Source organism: Trypanosoma equiperdum, assembly GCF_001457755.1.
Source record: "Trypanosoma equiperdum strain OVI genome assembly, contig: ctg_246, whole genome shotgun sequence".
Lineage (NCBI taxonomy): Eukaryota > Euglenozoa > Kinetoplastea > Trypanosomatida > Trypanosomatidae > Trypanosoma > Trypanosoma equiperdum.
In genome coordinates, this window is record NW_027124139.1 from 20,289 (window position 1) to 34,404 (window position 14,116).

Genomic DNA, 14,116 nt, shown 5'->3' on the forward strand with positions numbered 1-14,116 from the left:
TTCCATTTTTTCTTCCTTTTGCAAATTCATCTACGGGGGTTGCGATCCCTTATTTTTGTTCCTCTTCCTTCATTTTCTCTATTCTTTCCTCTCCGTTATGCTTTTCTTTTTCTTTTTTTTTTCGGTGGCCGCCAGTAGTACCCTTTCGTTTGATTGCCGTAACATTTGTACCGCATCGCCCCTACAGTTCCCCGTTTTCTCCTTCACTTTTTTTCTTTTTTCTTTTCTTTTTTTGTTACCCCTCGTGTAACTGCGGGAACTGCTGCTGCATTCCGTAGTTCACATGTGTTTGGTTCATTTGTTGGCGGGAGCGGCGGCGATGTAACGGCTATCAGTGGGCGTGTGCGTGTGTTGTGTGATTGCGGGGAAAATATTTGGCTTCACACATGCAGGGAAGAAATTATTTGACCCGTTATTACTTTAATACCGTCAAGTTGGTAATGGATGTGCAATCGAAGGGAATGAATGCTGATTGTGAGGGTGCGTGGGATGTGTGTGTGTGTTTTTTTTTTAATTATTGTTGTTGTTTATTTATTTATTTTTCCGAGCATATGTGCCTTTGTTGTATTTCATACTTTAATGTTTCTTTAACCACAATCATATACACTTTGGTGTGGTTTTTATTTTCCTCTGTGACCTTGTGGGGCACCTTACCTCATTTTGTTACTCATTTTTTTCCTTTTCACCGTGCGATCATTTGTATTTACTGTCTGTTGACTTCGATTTTTTTTTCCTTTTTTTCCTTTTCGTTGGTGGGGACGCACACCAATATCATGGGATATTCCATTCATATGTTTTGGTTCCTGTATTAAATGTTTCACTCCTCATGTTTTTTCCTCCCCCCTTCTCGTCATACTTTGCTACGTGATTCCGCTCTATATATTTCTTGCACTCAATGGGAAGTACTCATTTTCTGTCTCGTATTTTCTTTTTTATTCTTTAAACACCTGTGGCTCTTTGGAAGGTAGTGTTTTTTTATAGGTGGGTAGGAAGTCCCAGTTGGACTTGTTAACGGTGGGGATTCCGTTTTTTTTTTCTTTTCTTCCCTTTTCTTTTCCCCTTTCATTAGTTAGGGGGAGAGCGATATATATATATATATAAATAAATACATATATTTAACCAGAAACTACATATCACGCTTCTCCTTTGTTTTGATTTTAGACGTAGCCGCCAGTTTCTGAGGACGGGCCAAAAGAAAGGGGGAAAAAGGAAAGAGGGAAACAATCTCTCCTTCCGTACTCGCGCATTCATTTTTTTTCTTTTTTGGACAATTGTTTGGTAGAGGCACTCGCTGTTATTACCATTATTATTGTCATTGCCGTTTCAATACTGCCATTCGGCTTGTGTGACTGTGTGAATGAGTGGAAACTCACAAACTGCTAGAGCCCTTACGCGGGCTGCATCGGCTGATGGGTTTAATCCATCCAATACGGGCGCGTTTTCCCCCGATGTTGAGGATTTTGAAGCACTTGAAACTCAAGCCCGCGCAGCACTGGAGGATTTGGCAGCGAATGGAAGTCGCAATGAGGCCTTAACGGTGGAGTACATGTGCATTTTAAGAACGTATCGACAGGCCTGTGAAAGGCGTGCGCAATATGTTGAAGCAGACCTCGTGCAGCGGGTGTTGCGGTACATGCGGTTAGATGAGGAGACGCGCCACGTGTGTGGTTTGACGGAGCTTCAAAGGCAGGAGCGGGATGCCATTGAAACTTTACACCGTGAAGAGGTTCAGGAGTTTCACCATGCGTGGAACATGCGAATAGATGAATTGGAGGAAGAGCAACTGCGGTTGGAAACAGCGCTTATTGAGCGCCAAAATGCAGAGCTGCAGTCCTTCTATGAGGAGGTCAACAGTTTAAACCCGCACGCAGCAAAGTGTAGCAGGGGGTTGTTGTACGCGCGCGCAGTAGAGCACATTCTCGCGTCCCAGCGGGAATACGTACGCGCCCACAAGAAAAAAAAAGAAGCCGATACTATCGAGGCAAGAGATGCCGAGAGGTTTGTCCAGGCGAAGGTGGAACTGCTTGAGCGACGTGAGGCGATGATGCGGCAGAAGCATGAACAAGAACGACACGTGCTTGAGGTAAAAGCTAAAAGGCGCAGAGCGGAGATGGAGGCGGCCCGAAAGAGGGAACTTTACATCTTGCTGAGGCGGTATTTGAATGCACAGCGTGAGTTGGAACTTCACCAGAACATTGTTCGGAGTAAAACGGGAACTATTCTTCTGAAACACGCCAGCAACACCAAGGGAAATACGAGCGGAACTGCTGTGCTGGTGGAGAGCGCAGAGTCCGGCGCATTTGGGATAAGGGCAAGGAAGCAACATTTAGACAATTTAGTCGATTCGTGCACATTACCAAAAATTGGGACAAAGCCGAAGTAAATGTAAATTCAGGCTCTGAGATGGTTTCTGGCGTACAATCCGGGACGGGGATGGAGTAATGATGGAAGGAAGAAATATAAGGAAGTGTGAAGAGAGGAAAAAGAAATTTGAAGTGATGGTGCGAACTTCCGCTAGGTGTTCAGGGCCGTTGACAAGGCTGTATATACTTCTGTTTAAAAGAGGAAACAAAAAGCCCGAAACATTTTATACTAGAGGGCCATCAAACTAAGCAGGTTGGGAAATCTGTGCTGCTCGGGCGTGTGTAACAGTGCTCAAGAATATCCCACCGTATCATGTAAATTAAGCACAAAAGCCTTCTTCTTTTGTTCGTGTCAATTTGTTCATTTTTGCTCGTCGGAGGCCTAGTCGATAATACGTACTTGCAAACAATCGTGTGTACCTTCTCCCTTCCACATCACCAACACCACGTCCCAGCACTTTAAGAGCCTTTAAAAAAATAAAACAAAAATAGGTGAAATAAGGGTTGGACCGCTGGTGGGGGAACATGCGAGTAGAAGGTCTGATTCGGTAACGTATGTGTGTATGTGTTTATGTTTTTTCTTTTCTTCTTTTTTTTTCTTGGTGGAGGAGGTGCGGTGTTGAGAGTGTTTTTCTTTGGGCAGTTGTTTAGGTATCAGACACAGGGACAGATAGAGCCCACCAAGGCGTCGCATTCTATTTCTTTCCTTGTGTATTTTCTTCTATGTCGTTACTATCTTGATGTATTTTTCTTTCACGGCAGGACTCCGCGAGAGGTTGATACCGTGTTGTTTTGGCCCATGCAAGAGCAAGTGGCCATGGATGGACCAATGGTTGGTTCCTGAAGTCTGTATCATATCCAGTACACTTGTTTTTTCTTTTGGTGCCTCTCCCGCCCTTTTGTTCCTTTGTTTCACTGTTATTGTTCCTCATGCGGGAAAATCAAGTAACTTTGTGGTGTCTGCTCGATGTTGTAACTGATGATTTGCTGCCGCCTCTTCTTTTTTTTCTTTGTTTGTCCCACGGTTACTTAGTACCCTCCCCGTATCTTCTTCCCGTTTTCACAATTTTTGTCACTCTACTGTTTGTGGGCGTGTTTGTGTTTGGGTTATTCACACGTAGGGGAAAGGGCTCCCGAAGGAAGGGTGCATCCAAACGGTGAATTAAAAGCAGAAGGGAAAGATTTATACTCCTTACTTTTTTGTCGATTTCCGAGGGCTAACAGCGAATACATTTTTGACACATACCCTTTTTTTCTAGAGGACGGGTATTATATCTTGTGAAGGGTGCGAACACCGCCTCCGCACTCCGTTTCCTCTCTGCCATTACCTCAATATAATGTTGAGCACCCTTTTCTTCGATGGTGCTGACGCTACCAGTGCACTTCACGTACGCACAACTCTTGAAGATCGCTTGGGTGATGCACCTGCACGTACCGCAGCTGACAATGTTGTTTCATATCAGGCGATGGATTTCCCCAGTAGCGGGTCGATTCCGGTTCCATCACTGCGCGCCACACTTTTGTGGTGGTTGGATCGTGATGAGCCGCTGGTTCACATATTGCTAACGGGAAGCACAGTCGGAGATATGAGTTATTCTTCCCGTAAACTGTTAGTGGAGCTGGTATCACCGCGGCACACTATTATTGCCTGTGGTGTTACACACGTGCGAGATCAGGCGGTGTTTGCCGTGTCGTGGGTAACTTCTCTTCTCGAAGCAGGGGCTTTGCAAATTCAGCTGCAAAGGAGTAGTGATCATCACAGCCAATTGCTTATTGTTCCGGATGAACAAGCAGTACTAACATCGCGCTTCTCGGGTGTGGCGGCGGCGTTTGAGTATGATGCGTCAGTGGTTCAGGCGAAGTCAAATGGCAATGGAGGTAACGTCGATGACGAAGAGGGAAACGGGTCAGAACCCACATTGTGTGCCTCGGTTATTGCGAGCCTGCCGCAGGCCGCCGCCGCCGATGGGCTGCTTTCTGTCATTCTGTTAAGTAACGGCTGCAGGTTGTGGCGTGTGGAAATAGCCAGTGATGGTACCTTTGTTGAGCATGAGTTCAAAGATGCAAGTGGAACTAGTGATAGCGATGGGGAGTTTTTAGGCGGCAGTTTACTTCCGTCATGGCTCCTCACGTGGTCGCAAGATCATAGGGAAAAGAGCCACCGGCGGTACATCGCCGTGAGTTCCGTGCAGCTGACCCACTACTTTGCCATTCTTCGCTCTAATGGCTCAATAGGATTGTACGATGACTCCCTGTCCACCATTTCATCAGCGTCAGAGTGTGCCCTAACAAAGGATGAGATGGTTTTTAGTCACGCACTTCAGTGGTCCGCGCTTATCGGTAATGACGTGCATGTTGTCACCAGTTTTGGTAGGAAGGAAATTCGGCAGTGCTTGTGGGCTCGGATACCCATCGCATCAACAAGCGGTGATGATCCCAAAACAGTCAAAATGACGATCCTCCCACCTTCGTCCACGAGCACCCTTTTGGGGTGTGTTGCCATAAACCCAACACGTCTTTCCCTTTTGTGGGGTATTGGGGCAGAGGAGGATGCATGTATTCGTTGTTCGCTTTCTGTTGGTTCACTCATGCATGCCAATGAGCAGGGCTTGTCAGGCATATTGCAAATCATTGATGCAGAGGAGGAGTTGGATGCGGATGGCGGTTCCATCAGTGGTTCTTGTGCTTATTCTTCACTCAGGGAGGCCCAGACTTTCTTCTGTCATTCTAAACCGCTGCATGCGCTTACGGCTGTGGGAGAAGAAATGGTACTGGTAGAAAAGGTTGATGAGAGCGTACGAGCTCATGTACTCACCAGTGATATGAGTCCGCTCGAGGAGATGCTGGAATCTGCCTTTGCCGTTACGAGGCCGGTTGCGGCGACGACGCACTGCACACTACCACTTGCATCCCTTCATCTGATTCCTACGGTGGTTAGAGAAAGCGGATGTGCGACGGCGGGAAAGCTTGAAGCATTTTATGAGGGCATAGAACTGGCTGCCTCATGTGCAGAGGCCGCGGATCACCTTTCGGCCCTTTTGATCAATGCAGTGCATTGTGTTCCAGTCGCATCCACCCTGGGTGGCTTTCAATTACTGCGCAGTGCCGCACATTTACAGGGGTATACGCCCTCCGGATTTGTAAACGAGGACGCTATCAAGGCCGCCATCGAACACGCAACTATGTTTTTTGACGTTTCCACAAGGAAGGCATCGTTCTGTAGCTACTCGAGACACTTTATTCAACATACCATCGCACGGGATCTCTTGTTGCGCGTTGCTTACCTTACATGCTCTTTTATTGGTTGGATGGGGTCGGACCCTGATTACCGAACGAGTCCTGAGATTGCCCGCGTCCGCGCTACTCTTGAACTTTTGTCCGCTGCGTACCATTCCGTAAGCGTCACAGGCCCTTCAACAGCAACCATCGTACCTGAAGTGCGTAAAACGGTCGTTGACGATGCCATTAGGTTGTTTTTACAATTTACGGTGGGCGAGGAAGCGGAGGGAAACGATGTGCTTTTTGCCGTCCGGGTGGCAAACAGGCTAAGGGCCTGCAATGAAGCTCGCGGTCCAAAAGCTTGTGCAACTTGGTGCAATCTACTTAGTCGTCGTTATCCGTGCTTGCAACACTTCCGAATTATTCGCTGCATCGAGGTAGGCCGGACGTCATGTCCCTCACAACTAGCTGCTATGTGCCTGGCGACCACCTTTCACTTGGTGAACTGTCCTGTGCCAGTTGCCAAAGCGTTGTTGCTCGACTGTGGGTTGGCCATATACAACGACAGCACATTTCAAACTGCCTTCAACGGTATAGACGTCAGAGAGTGGTGGGCGCTGCTAGACGATAGCGGTGACTCCAACGATGGAAAAATAAGTGCCGTCATCGCCTCTGTGTACCGTGTGGCGCTCCTTCGCTGCATTGTGCACCCCGGTACTTCACACCATGCGAGCGCTAGTGCATCGCTAGTTCGTGAGCTGTTTCTTGCGGAACTGATTCAACTCGGACAGCACCTTCAAGAGTCACGTCTTGACTGTCCTGGGATCCTTCGGGCACTCACAGAACTCCGCGTAGATACGCACATGTTTCTCGCGAGAGCGGCTCTCGACGATCCCAACTTTGGGGATGCGTTCCGGTCGATTGCAGATGTGCAGCAGATCGCGGTGGGTCCTGATATAAAGACTGTGTGCATGGAGAAGATTGGGCTTTTGATTGGTGAGGTAGTCGAGATTGCGTCTTCATCCGATGAACTTACCGACTGCCTTGTCGACGTCACGCACTGTAGTGCTGAACTAGACACTCTTCTCACGTCCAAGTGGTACTCGTTTATTGCACGACTAGCTGTCAGAAGCGGTTCAACAGAGGCAGAACAACTGCGATGGCGCGCAGCAATTGGCCTGTACCGTTACCTTTGCAAGCGTCACGCATACGGGCAAGCCGGCCGGATGATGACAGACCTTACCACAGCCATACGTTGCTCATCGCTTCGTGCGAACGTTGTTGAAACAGTGGTGGAACTCACTTCACTGGCTGTGACCGCGGTGGAACTCATCTCTCCAATAGCTCCACTTCAGGTACAAGACAGCGAACCCTTGGATGGTGCTCAGGAATCTTCCACATTTAGTGCGTGCAGTGGTACAGGGTGCTTTTTTACACCAGAGTACGCAGCTGTGAGGGAGCCGTTGGGTCGTGAGCACCTTCCATGGGTGCGGCGTCGCCATTATCAGGCATATTGTGAACAGCAACTCCTGAAGGCGAATCGACGTGTGGACTGCACGGATTTGTGGGTAGAAAATCCGCCACCAGCGGCGTACGCCGCTGCATTGAGACGCTTCGTGGAGGCACTCATGGAGGCGCGGCTATGGACTGAGGCTTTGCGGTTTGCAGCTATGGCAGGGGTTGATGTTGGTTTGGTGCTTCAAAATCACGCGCTGGACCTTATGAAACATACAAATTACACCTGCGACGAGGAGGCTCTTGAGGAGTGGGTTATGTTAGTGGCAAGTTGTGAAGAATTTTCCACACTTTCTAACAAGTATTCACCATTGCGTTCAACTGTTGTCACAGCACTTCTATGTGACTGCGAAAAGGTGTGCCCTGCGCTCCTAGATTCTCTCCTAAAGGCCGACCGCTATGAAGCGCTACAAGCGCTTCTTGAGGTATTTGAAACGCTGCTTCGCAGAAATTCCTTCTCCGAAGGAGACGATATGACCGACGGAGAGGACCGTAACCACGACTCCTTGACATCTGCCGCATGCAATGAGGAGGAAGGTGATGATAAAAGTGACGGTGCGTACAAACCATGGATGTTGCTGCTGAAGGCCCTTCAAATCGGTACCGCCGTTCTCATGGACTCGCTCTCGAATGAAGAAAAGTTTGAGCTAAACGAAGCACCGATGACGGCTGGTGTCTTTGATCCTATGGTGCGGAGGGCGAGTGAACTACTGAACTCACCGTTGTTGCTTCAACACCCTTCTCTTGTGAAAGCGGAGGGTACAGCAACGAACTTTTTGAAATTTGTTGGGTTGGTGAAGCAGAAGAAGTTAGCAGGGCTATAGTTGCTCCCGAATAAGGAAAGGGCAGGTAGTGTGCGTCAAAATAGAGGAGTAATTCTAAGGTAGGAGAAGAAGTGAAGCAAAAGTTGAAAACTTATATATATTATATTTTTCCTGGGGTGGCAACAAGAGTTGAGTCCAAGACATTTTTTGTCACCACGACTCTATCTGCGAACCATTTTGTTGGTTGGTTGTGGCGGCGGATCGTGAAGTTGCCAATGGGGGCGACAAAATTATCAAAAAAAGGCAATGAAAGGGGGATGTCACTCAAGCCCACCAAGGGGAGGGGAGGTGGTGAACGAATGGTTGGTAATCTCTTAAAAGGGAAACACTTTTTTTTGCCGCCGCGGCGTGCGGTTGAACTCTTGTGTGCGTGTGTGAAGGGGAGCCATGCCATTTTTCGCTACGTACACGCAGCTCTGTACTTAATTCTCACTTTTACCCTCGTAGGTGGACACCTTAGGAGCACACCATGAAGCGGAACCGTAACCACAACGACCAAATGGGTCCAGCGGCTGCAGCGTTGCGCCGCCGCTCTGTTTTTCGTGATGCTCGCGCTTCTTCTACACAGTTGACTGATGCCCAGTTAATCGCAGGGGCGCTAGAGATGCAGCGTAGCATTGGCCCCTCGAACACAAGTACAACTGTTGTTATCAACAGCCCAGAGGAACTTGCTCTTTACAGACAAAAAACGCGTGCTGAACTGGAGGAGCGGGTGAAACGCGGCTACACATTCCTTGGAAATTGGGTGAAGTATGCGAGGTGGGAGGCACAACAGAAAGACTACGAGCGCATGCGCAGCATACTGGAACGCGCCGTCAAGTTTCATGGCGCAAATCCCGTTCTCTGGCGCGATTATGCTGAGTTGGAGGAGGAGGGTGGTTTTATAAATCATGCACGAGCGGTGTGGGAGCGTGGTGTCACTGCACTACCATCCGCGACAGACCTCTGGCTAAAATATATTGTGCTCGAACAGGCAGCAGGGCAGGACGGTAAGGTGCGCGACTTATTTAACCGTTGGGTGTCAGGGCCGACGCCACCTGCGTGCGCATGGGAGTTATTTGCGCTGTTCGAGGCGCAACAGCGTCGCGCTGAAAACTGTCGGGATATTTTGCGGCGGTATGTGGAGGCTCACGGCACTGTGGAGTGTTGGATTTTCTATGGTAGTGCCGAGTTGAATGTGCTGAAGAATGCGGACCGTGCCGCCATGGTTTACGCTTGTGCGATGGAATCGTTGCCTAACGAATATATAAATGGTGAGAAAGATTGTCGAATACCGCTTGCGTGGGCTGACGCCCTTGCCGCCGCACTGAAATTTGATGAAGCACGCGAACTATATCATCGTCTTTTGAAGGAGTGTACATCTGTGAAGGCACTGGACGCCATTTTCACGGCTTACAAGCGCTTTGAACGACTATACGGAAGTGCTGAGAACCATGAGACTATGACCTCAGTCATCGCCAGAGCAATGTACCAGCATCGCATCGCCCACAACCCTCGTGATTTTGATGCTTACGTTGCGCAGTTTCTACTTTTTCGTGATGCGACCCAAGGAGATAATGCAAGTGTGTGTGCGGGCCATGCTGTTAATGTGGGCAGTAAGGGAGGAGCGTGGGAGGAGGCACTCCAGTGTTTAACGGCTGCTGCTGGGATCCGTATTGATGGGGAGAAAGATGCTGTGTTGGCGCAACACCACGCTGTTGTGGTGATGGCATATGCGCGTTTGGTGGAGGAGCGTGGTGATGTGGCCGCTGCACGCTCAGCATTAGCGAAGTGCATCCGCCATTTCCCCTTTAAGACGGCATGTTGCCCACGACTCTGGATAGAGGCTGCAGCGCTTGAAGAGCGACATGGTGAGTTTGTTCAAGCACAAAAACTTCTCGCTGCGTCACTTAATATCTCACCCTGCCCCGAAGTATTCGATGCTGCGCTTCGCTTGGAGTCTAATGCTTGCGCAGCTGGTGAAGTTAGCGCAGAAAGTTGCGTTCAGCGCAGTCGTGCCATCTATGAGAGTGCGATTAAGCAGTTCCCACAAAATTTCGCCTTGTGGGAGGGCTACGCGAAGTTGGAGGAGAAAGAACGACAATTTCACCGCTCTGACGCCCTGCGTGCTGCATGCATACGTTCCTTCTCCGCAGTTGCGCGGTCGGTGGTCTCGTTGTCTGAGCGTTATGAAGTACTGGAGAAGGTGGACCAAGCTTGGGCGCGCCGCCTCGCTCTGAAGCGACGTCTCCTTCGCTCTGCCCGCAAGAAAACGTGTGGAGGGCTCTCGGAGAGTGCTGAGGTGGAGGAACTTAACTTTTCCCTTCGTCAGCTATACCAAGAGCTGTTGGATTCCGTGTGGGATGAATACATATATGAAGCATTACGTTGGAGGGGTAAAAATGCCTCAACAGTTGGGGTTCTCTCCCCGCCCCCATTGCGGCTGCCGGAGGTTCTTACACCGGCGACGGCCAGATGGGCAGAGGCCGTTAGTGCGGTGACAAATTTTGTTGTCTCGTCGACGACGGCTGATGGTCGACCGGAGGACTCGTCTGTGGAGTGGATGCGCACAACATTCCGTAAGCGGCTTGAGAGGTACCGCCCCAAGTTGCTGCAAGAGTTTGGGGGGCTGGACAATAACGCCAGTTTTGAGGCGATACAACAGTCGAAGCGGTGGGTAGAATTCCTTCTGTCTCCGAACGGAACGGAGTGGCGGCGGTTTGAAGCAGCTCATGGGACATCTGATACGTTGGAAGCGGCGAAGGAATGCACGCAACCAACTGCACGTCGCACGCGGTTGTTTGTGAAGAAAAAGGCATGAAGAAGCAGGGTTAGTGAATGCACGAGGCTGAGGAGAGGTGTGGTAGTATCAGAGAGTGTGGAAGCTGTAAATTGCTGTCACTTGCCAAACAGAAAGGCCCGTTTATTGTATATCATTGTAATTCTCTATTGGTCGCTCCTGCCTCTCGTGTTTCTATTTTACATGCATCTTCTTCTTTGTCTCATGCGATCATAAGAGCTTTTCACCTTGCAGCGACAAGCCGCCTAAACGCTTTTTGATGCTATTCGGGGACCCTAAGAAGTATCGTGCCTTCACACCGATTCTTCAACTTCTCGTAGGGCGTGTTTCACTCCAGATCGCCTTAAACTCTTGTTTCCCGGTCCACAGGTAAAAATGGAGCAGGCACAGCGGCCGCCGGACAATGTGATGGGTGTTATGCGTTGTGCTGTTGAGCGGGGTCGCAAGTCATTCGTTGCGTATAAGAAACGTTTTTGGGTTGTTGATGAGACACAAGGCCGTTTAGAGGTGTACAAAAATGATCAAGAGCCGGTACCGCTAGATAGGTTCTGCGCATCAGAGGTGCGTGGAGTCATTATATCTGGTGACAGACAGAACAAGTTTTATGGCCTTGTACTGCAACTTCGGCGTGGCCAAAACATCAAACTCCGACTTAGCTCTCTGGCGGAACGGGATAGGTGGTATGCCGCAATCACTCGTCTCATCGAACGATGCTCCACGTACAATCGTGACTATAATCTGTTGCGCGTCGCGCAACGGAGAACGCTGGTGGCAGGGCGTTTATTAGGGGTGAACATTACTTTGGCCGTTGCACGATTAAGTGATATCCCTGATGATCTTCTTCAGTACCTGGTGGAAGCCGTTGATGTTGCCATCGACACAATCTCCGCGGCGGTCCATGCATACGGTGGTGATGTGGAGGTGCCACGGCGGTACACGATCACAGTAGAAGCGGGCCAGGATCGTATTGATACGGGCCCACAGTATGACCCAACTACAGGTAGTCTCCTGCTAAACGTGTGGATTTCACGAGATGTAACAGGTAACGTTCGCTTCAATGTTGCGGATTCGGCGGAAGTGATGAAAATGACGCAGTCACACGTGTGGCGTGAACCGCGGATCGAGGGGTGGATCACAACAAATCCAAGTTGCGTTGCTGTTTGCCGTGAAATTGGTGAAATGCTCGGAAGCAGGAACTTTTCATTTTCATTCCAGTGGGGCCAAAACTTACGGGATACGGAGAGGGTTGAACAATATTTGCATCAGTACGTTCATGAGGATTTTTTGCGTGCAATTCATCGGAATATCGTCGAGGTAGTGGAGGATTTCAGACGCTCTGATACAGACGCTGACGATTCGTGCTATCTCAAGTACATTGGGGACTTTGTTTCTGGAATAGCTATTGTTCTGGATGAATCAACTGTAAATGCGGGGAAGCCACCTCTACTGCGTGTAACAACTACGGTTGAGTACCAGCGGCGTTGCAGGCACGCAGTGGTGCTGAAGTCGAAATACTTTGAAGTGTACCGGACGCAGCGTGTGCTGACCAAGTCATTGAGGTTGCAACTTGTAGAAGTTATTCTCCTAGCAGACCTGAGCAAGCGGCTGAGTGACAGTAAAACTGCCCTAACTCAAGCCATTGGAGGCAACGAATGTGTGCGTATTATATGGGTTAACTTATTTCGCTCGTTTGCAAGCGTTGGCGCTCAGCTACCTCAATTTAAGTTATCTGATGTGGTCACTTCCATCACTAACACTTATTTGACCCGTCTAGAAAGCCTACAGCAGTTGGGGTCACTTGAGCTACCGTACGCTGGAGTGAAACCGCTTTACGCATCACTTTTTTCCAATGTCACCACTCTTGTCGTTGATTTTGTGCCATTTAAGGAGGACGACGTTTCCCAACTGCCGGAGCCAAAGGTTCACGACGGTATATTGACGGATTACATTGTCTGCTGCACAGCCGCTCAACAACGTGCTATGATGAATTTCATTTGTTCGCGAAGAGGTGTACCTCAGATTGATCGAGCCTATGTGCTGTTGAATGGTCTTTTTGCTTTTCCTTCGATGCCCGCAACTACCTTCAAGGAGTGGTGCGAGAAACAAGCATTTAATGGCGTGGAGGGATACAGTGGGGCGAATGACGATGATTCTAGCTCCCGCTCTTCTGGAGGAAGTGATGACTTGGGCGATGCTGTGGCGTTTGAGCGCAACGCGGAGGCACAAGTGCTCGATCTGCACCGTGTTGTGAGTACAATCTACGACTCGCAAGGTGCTGCCGTACACCTTAAGATCGGTGCGGATTCTATCCGTGATGCTATCGAAGCCCTCGAACAGGCATTTGACGGACGTCAGATTCGTAAGCACGATTTGGTGCGTGTACTTACAGCCAATCTACGTCGACTACGGGCTATTTATAGTCATGCTGTTGGAGGTGAAGTGATGACTCGTCTCGACTTAGATGCGGCAGGACGGCTTCTTCGTTCTCTCTGTGAATACAAGGAAAGTGAACAAGGCCTTGATGAGTTGCTTCAGCGATGTGCCCAACAACGACAGCAGGCCGTGAGGCTGGGAAGCAGTGACTCGGTGCCCCAAGAAAGAAGATCGCTGTCCTGCAGCGCATCGGAAAGTATCTACGATTTTCAATGTGTATCGCAAGTGGCGCTAAACTATGTTCTACCACGGGAGGTGAAGCTAGCCCGTAAAGCGTGGCGCGTCGGTCTTGTTGCGGGTCTTCAGGATGTTGGAAAAACGCTGATCCTCAACTCTCTTCACGGTGTCATACAACCGACATTTCCAACAATTGGACTTTCCCAGAGAGTAATCGCTTTTGAGGAGTGGGTGTTTGCGATGCACGAACTCGGTGGTCGAGAGAGTTTTCGTGAGAACTGGCGCTACTACGTTGAACGCATGGAGGAGGTCGATTTCTTGTTCTTTGTCGTAGACAGTATGAACAAACGCGCCTTCAAATATGCCTCCAATTATCTGCGTGAGATTACCAATTATTTCGTGAATACTCCCCTTGTTGTGTTGTTCAACAATGTCCGTGTAGGCGTTAGAGGCGTTTCCTTGTTGGATCACTTGTCAGGTGCTGTTAAACTGGACAAAATAAAAAAACGGCAGCCAGAGAGATTCATCATCGTTGGGACATGTGATATTACTGTGGTGAGCTCGTCGCACCGCACAATTCCTCCGACACTTCTTGAAACTATGCAGCGTCTTGGGGAATATCTACGCCAAGTGTCACCACCGGAGCGAACGCCCAGCGAACCAAAGAAGGGATCTGGAGTTGAATACACAACGACATAGCTCTTGATCTCGTTATGTTGCTGTGACTTGCACTATGTGGTCTCACGGCGTACTTGTTTGAAACTCTCTTCGGAGATTCCCTCCCTTCTTTCCTCCCCCCCCCCCCC

At 49.4% G+C, this 14,116-nt stretch overlaps 4 protein-coding genes and 1 pseudogene across 5 annotated transcripts; all 5 read left to right on the plus strand.

The window, feature by feature from the left end:
* Positions 1 to 386: 386 nt before the first annotated feature.
* On the plus strand, positions 387 to 868 carry TEOVI_000084400:pseudogene (annotated as a pseudogene). The gene is given in 2 exon segments: positions 387 to 740; positions 743 to 868. Coding segments are annotated over 2 exon segments (480 nt in total).
* Positions 869 to 1,357: 489 nt separating this feature from the next.
* Positions 1,358 to 2,383, plus strand: TEOVI_000084500 (uncharacterized protein; the record flags this gene model as incomplete). Its single annotated transcript, XM_067224171.1, has 1 exon — positions 1,358 to 2,383. One exon carries the CDS (start codon positions 1,358 to 1,360, stop codon positions 2,381 to 2,383), a length of 1,026 nt encoding a protein of 341 aa, XP_067080272.1.
* Positions 2,384 to 3,700: 1,317 nt separating this feature from the next.
* On the plus strand, positions 3,701 to 7,921 carry TEOVI_000084600 (uncharacterized protein; the record flags this gene model as incomplete). Its single annotated transcript, XM_067224172.1, has 1 exon — positions 3,701 to 7,921. The coding sequence occupies one exon, from the start codon at positions 3,701 to 3,703 to the stop codon at positions 7,919 to 7,921; it is 4,221 nt and encodes a 1,406-aa protein (XP_067080273.1).
* Positions 7,922 to 8,390: 469 nt separating this feature from the next.
* TEOVI_000084700 (uncharacterized protein) lies at positions 8,391 to 10,721 on the plus strand (the record flags this gene model as incomplete). Its single annotated transcript, XM_067224173.1, has 1 exon — positions 8,391 to 10,721. The coding sequence occupies one exon, from the start codon at positions 8,391 to 8,393 to the stop codon at positions 10,719 to 10,721; it is 2,331 nt and encodes a 776-aa protein (XP_067080274.1).
* Positions 10,722 to 11,075: 354 nt separating this feature from the next.
* TEOVI_000084800 (ADP-ribosylation factor family, putative) lies at positions 11,076 to 14,009 on the plus strand (the record flags this gene model as incomplete). The annotated part of the gene is made up of 1 exon (XM_067224174.1): positions 11,076 to 14,009. The coding sequence occupies one exon, from the start codon at positions 11,076 to 11,078 to the stop codon at positions 14,007 to 14,009; it is 2,934 nt and encodes a 977-aa protein (XP_067080275.1).
* Positions 14,010 to 14,116: the final 107 nt, after the last annotated feature.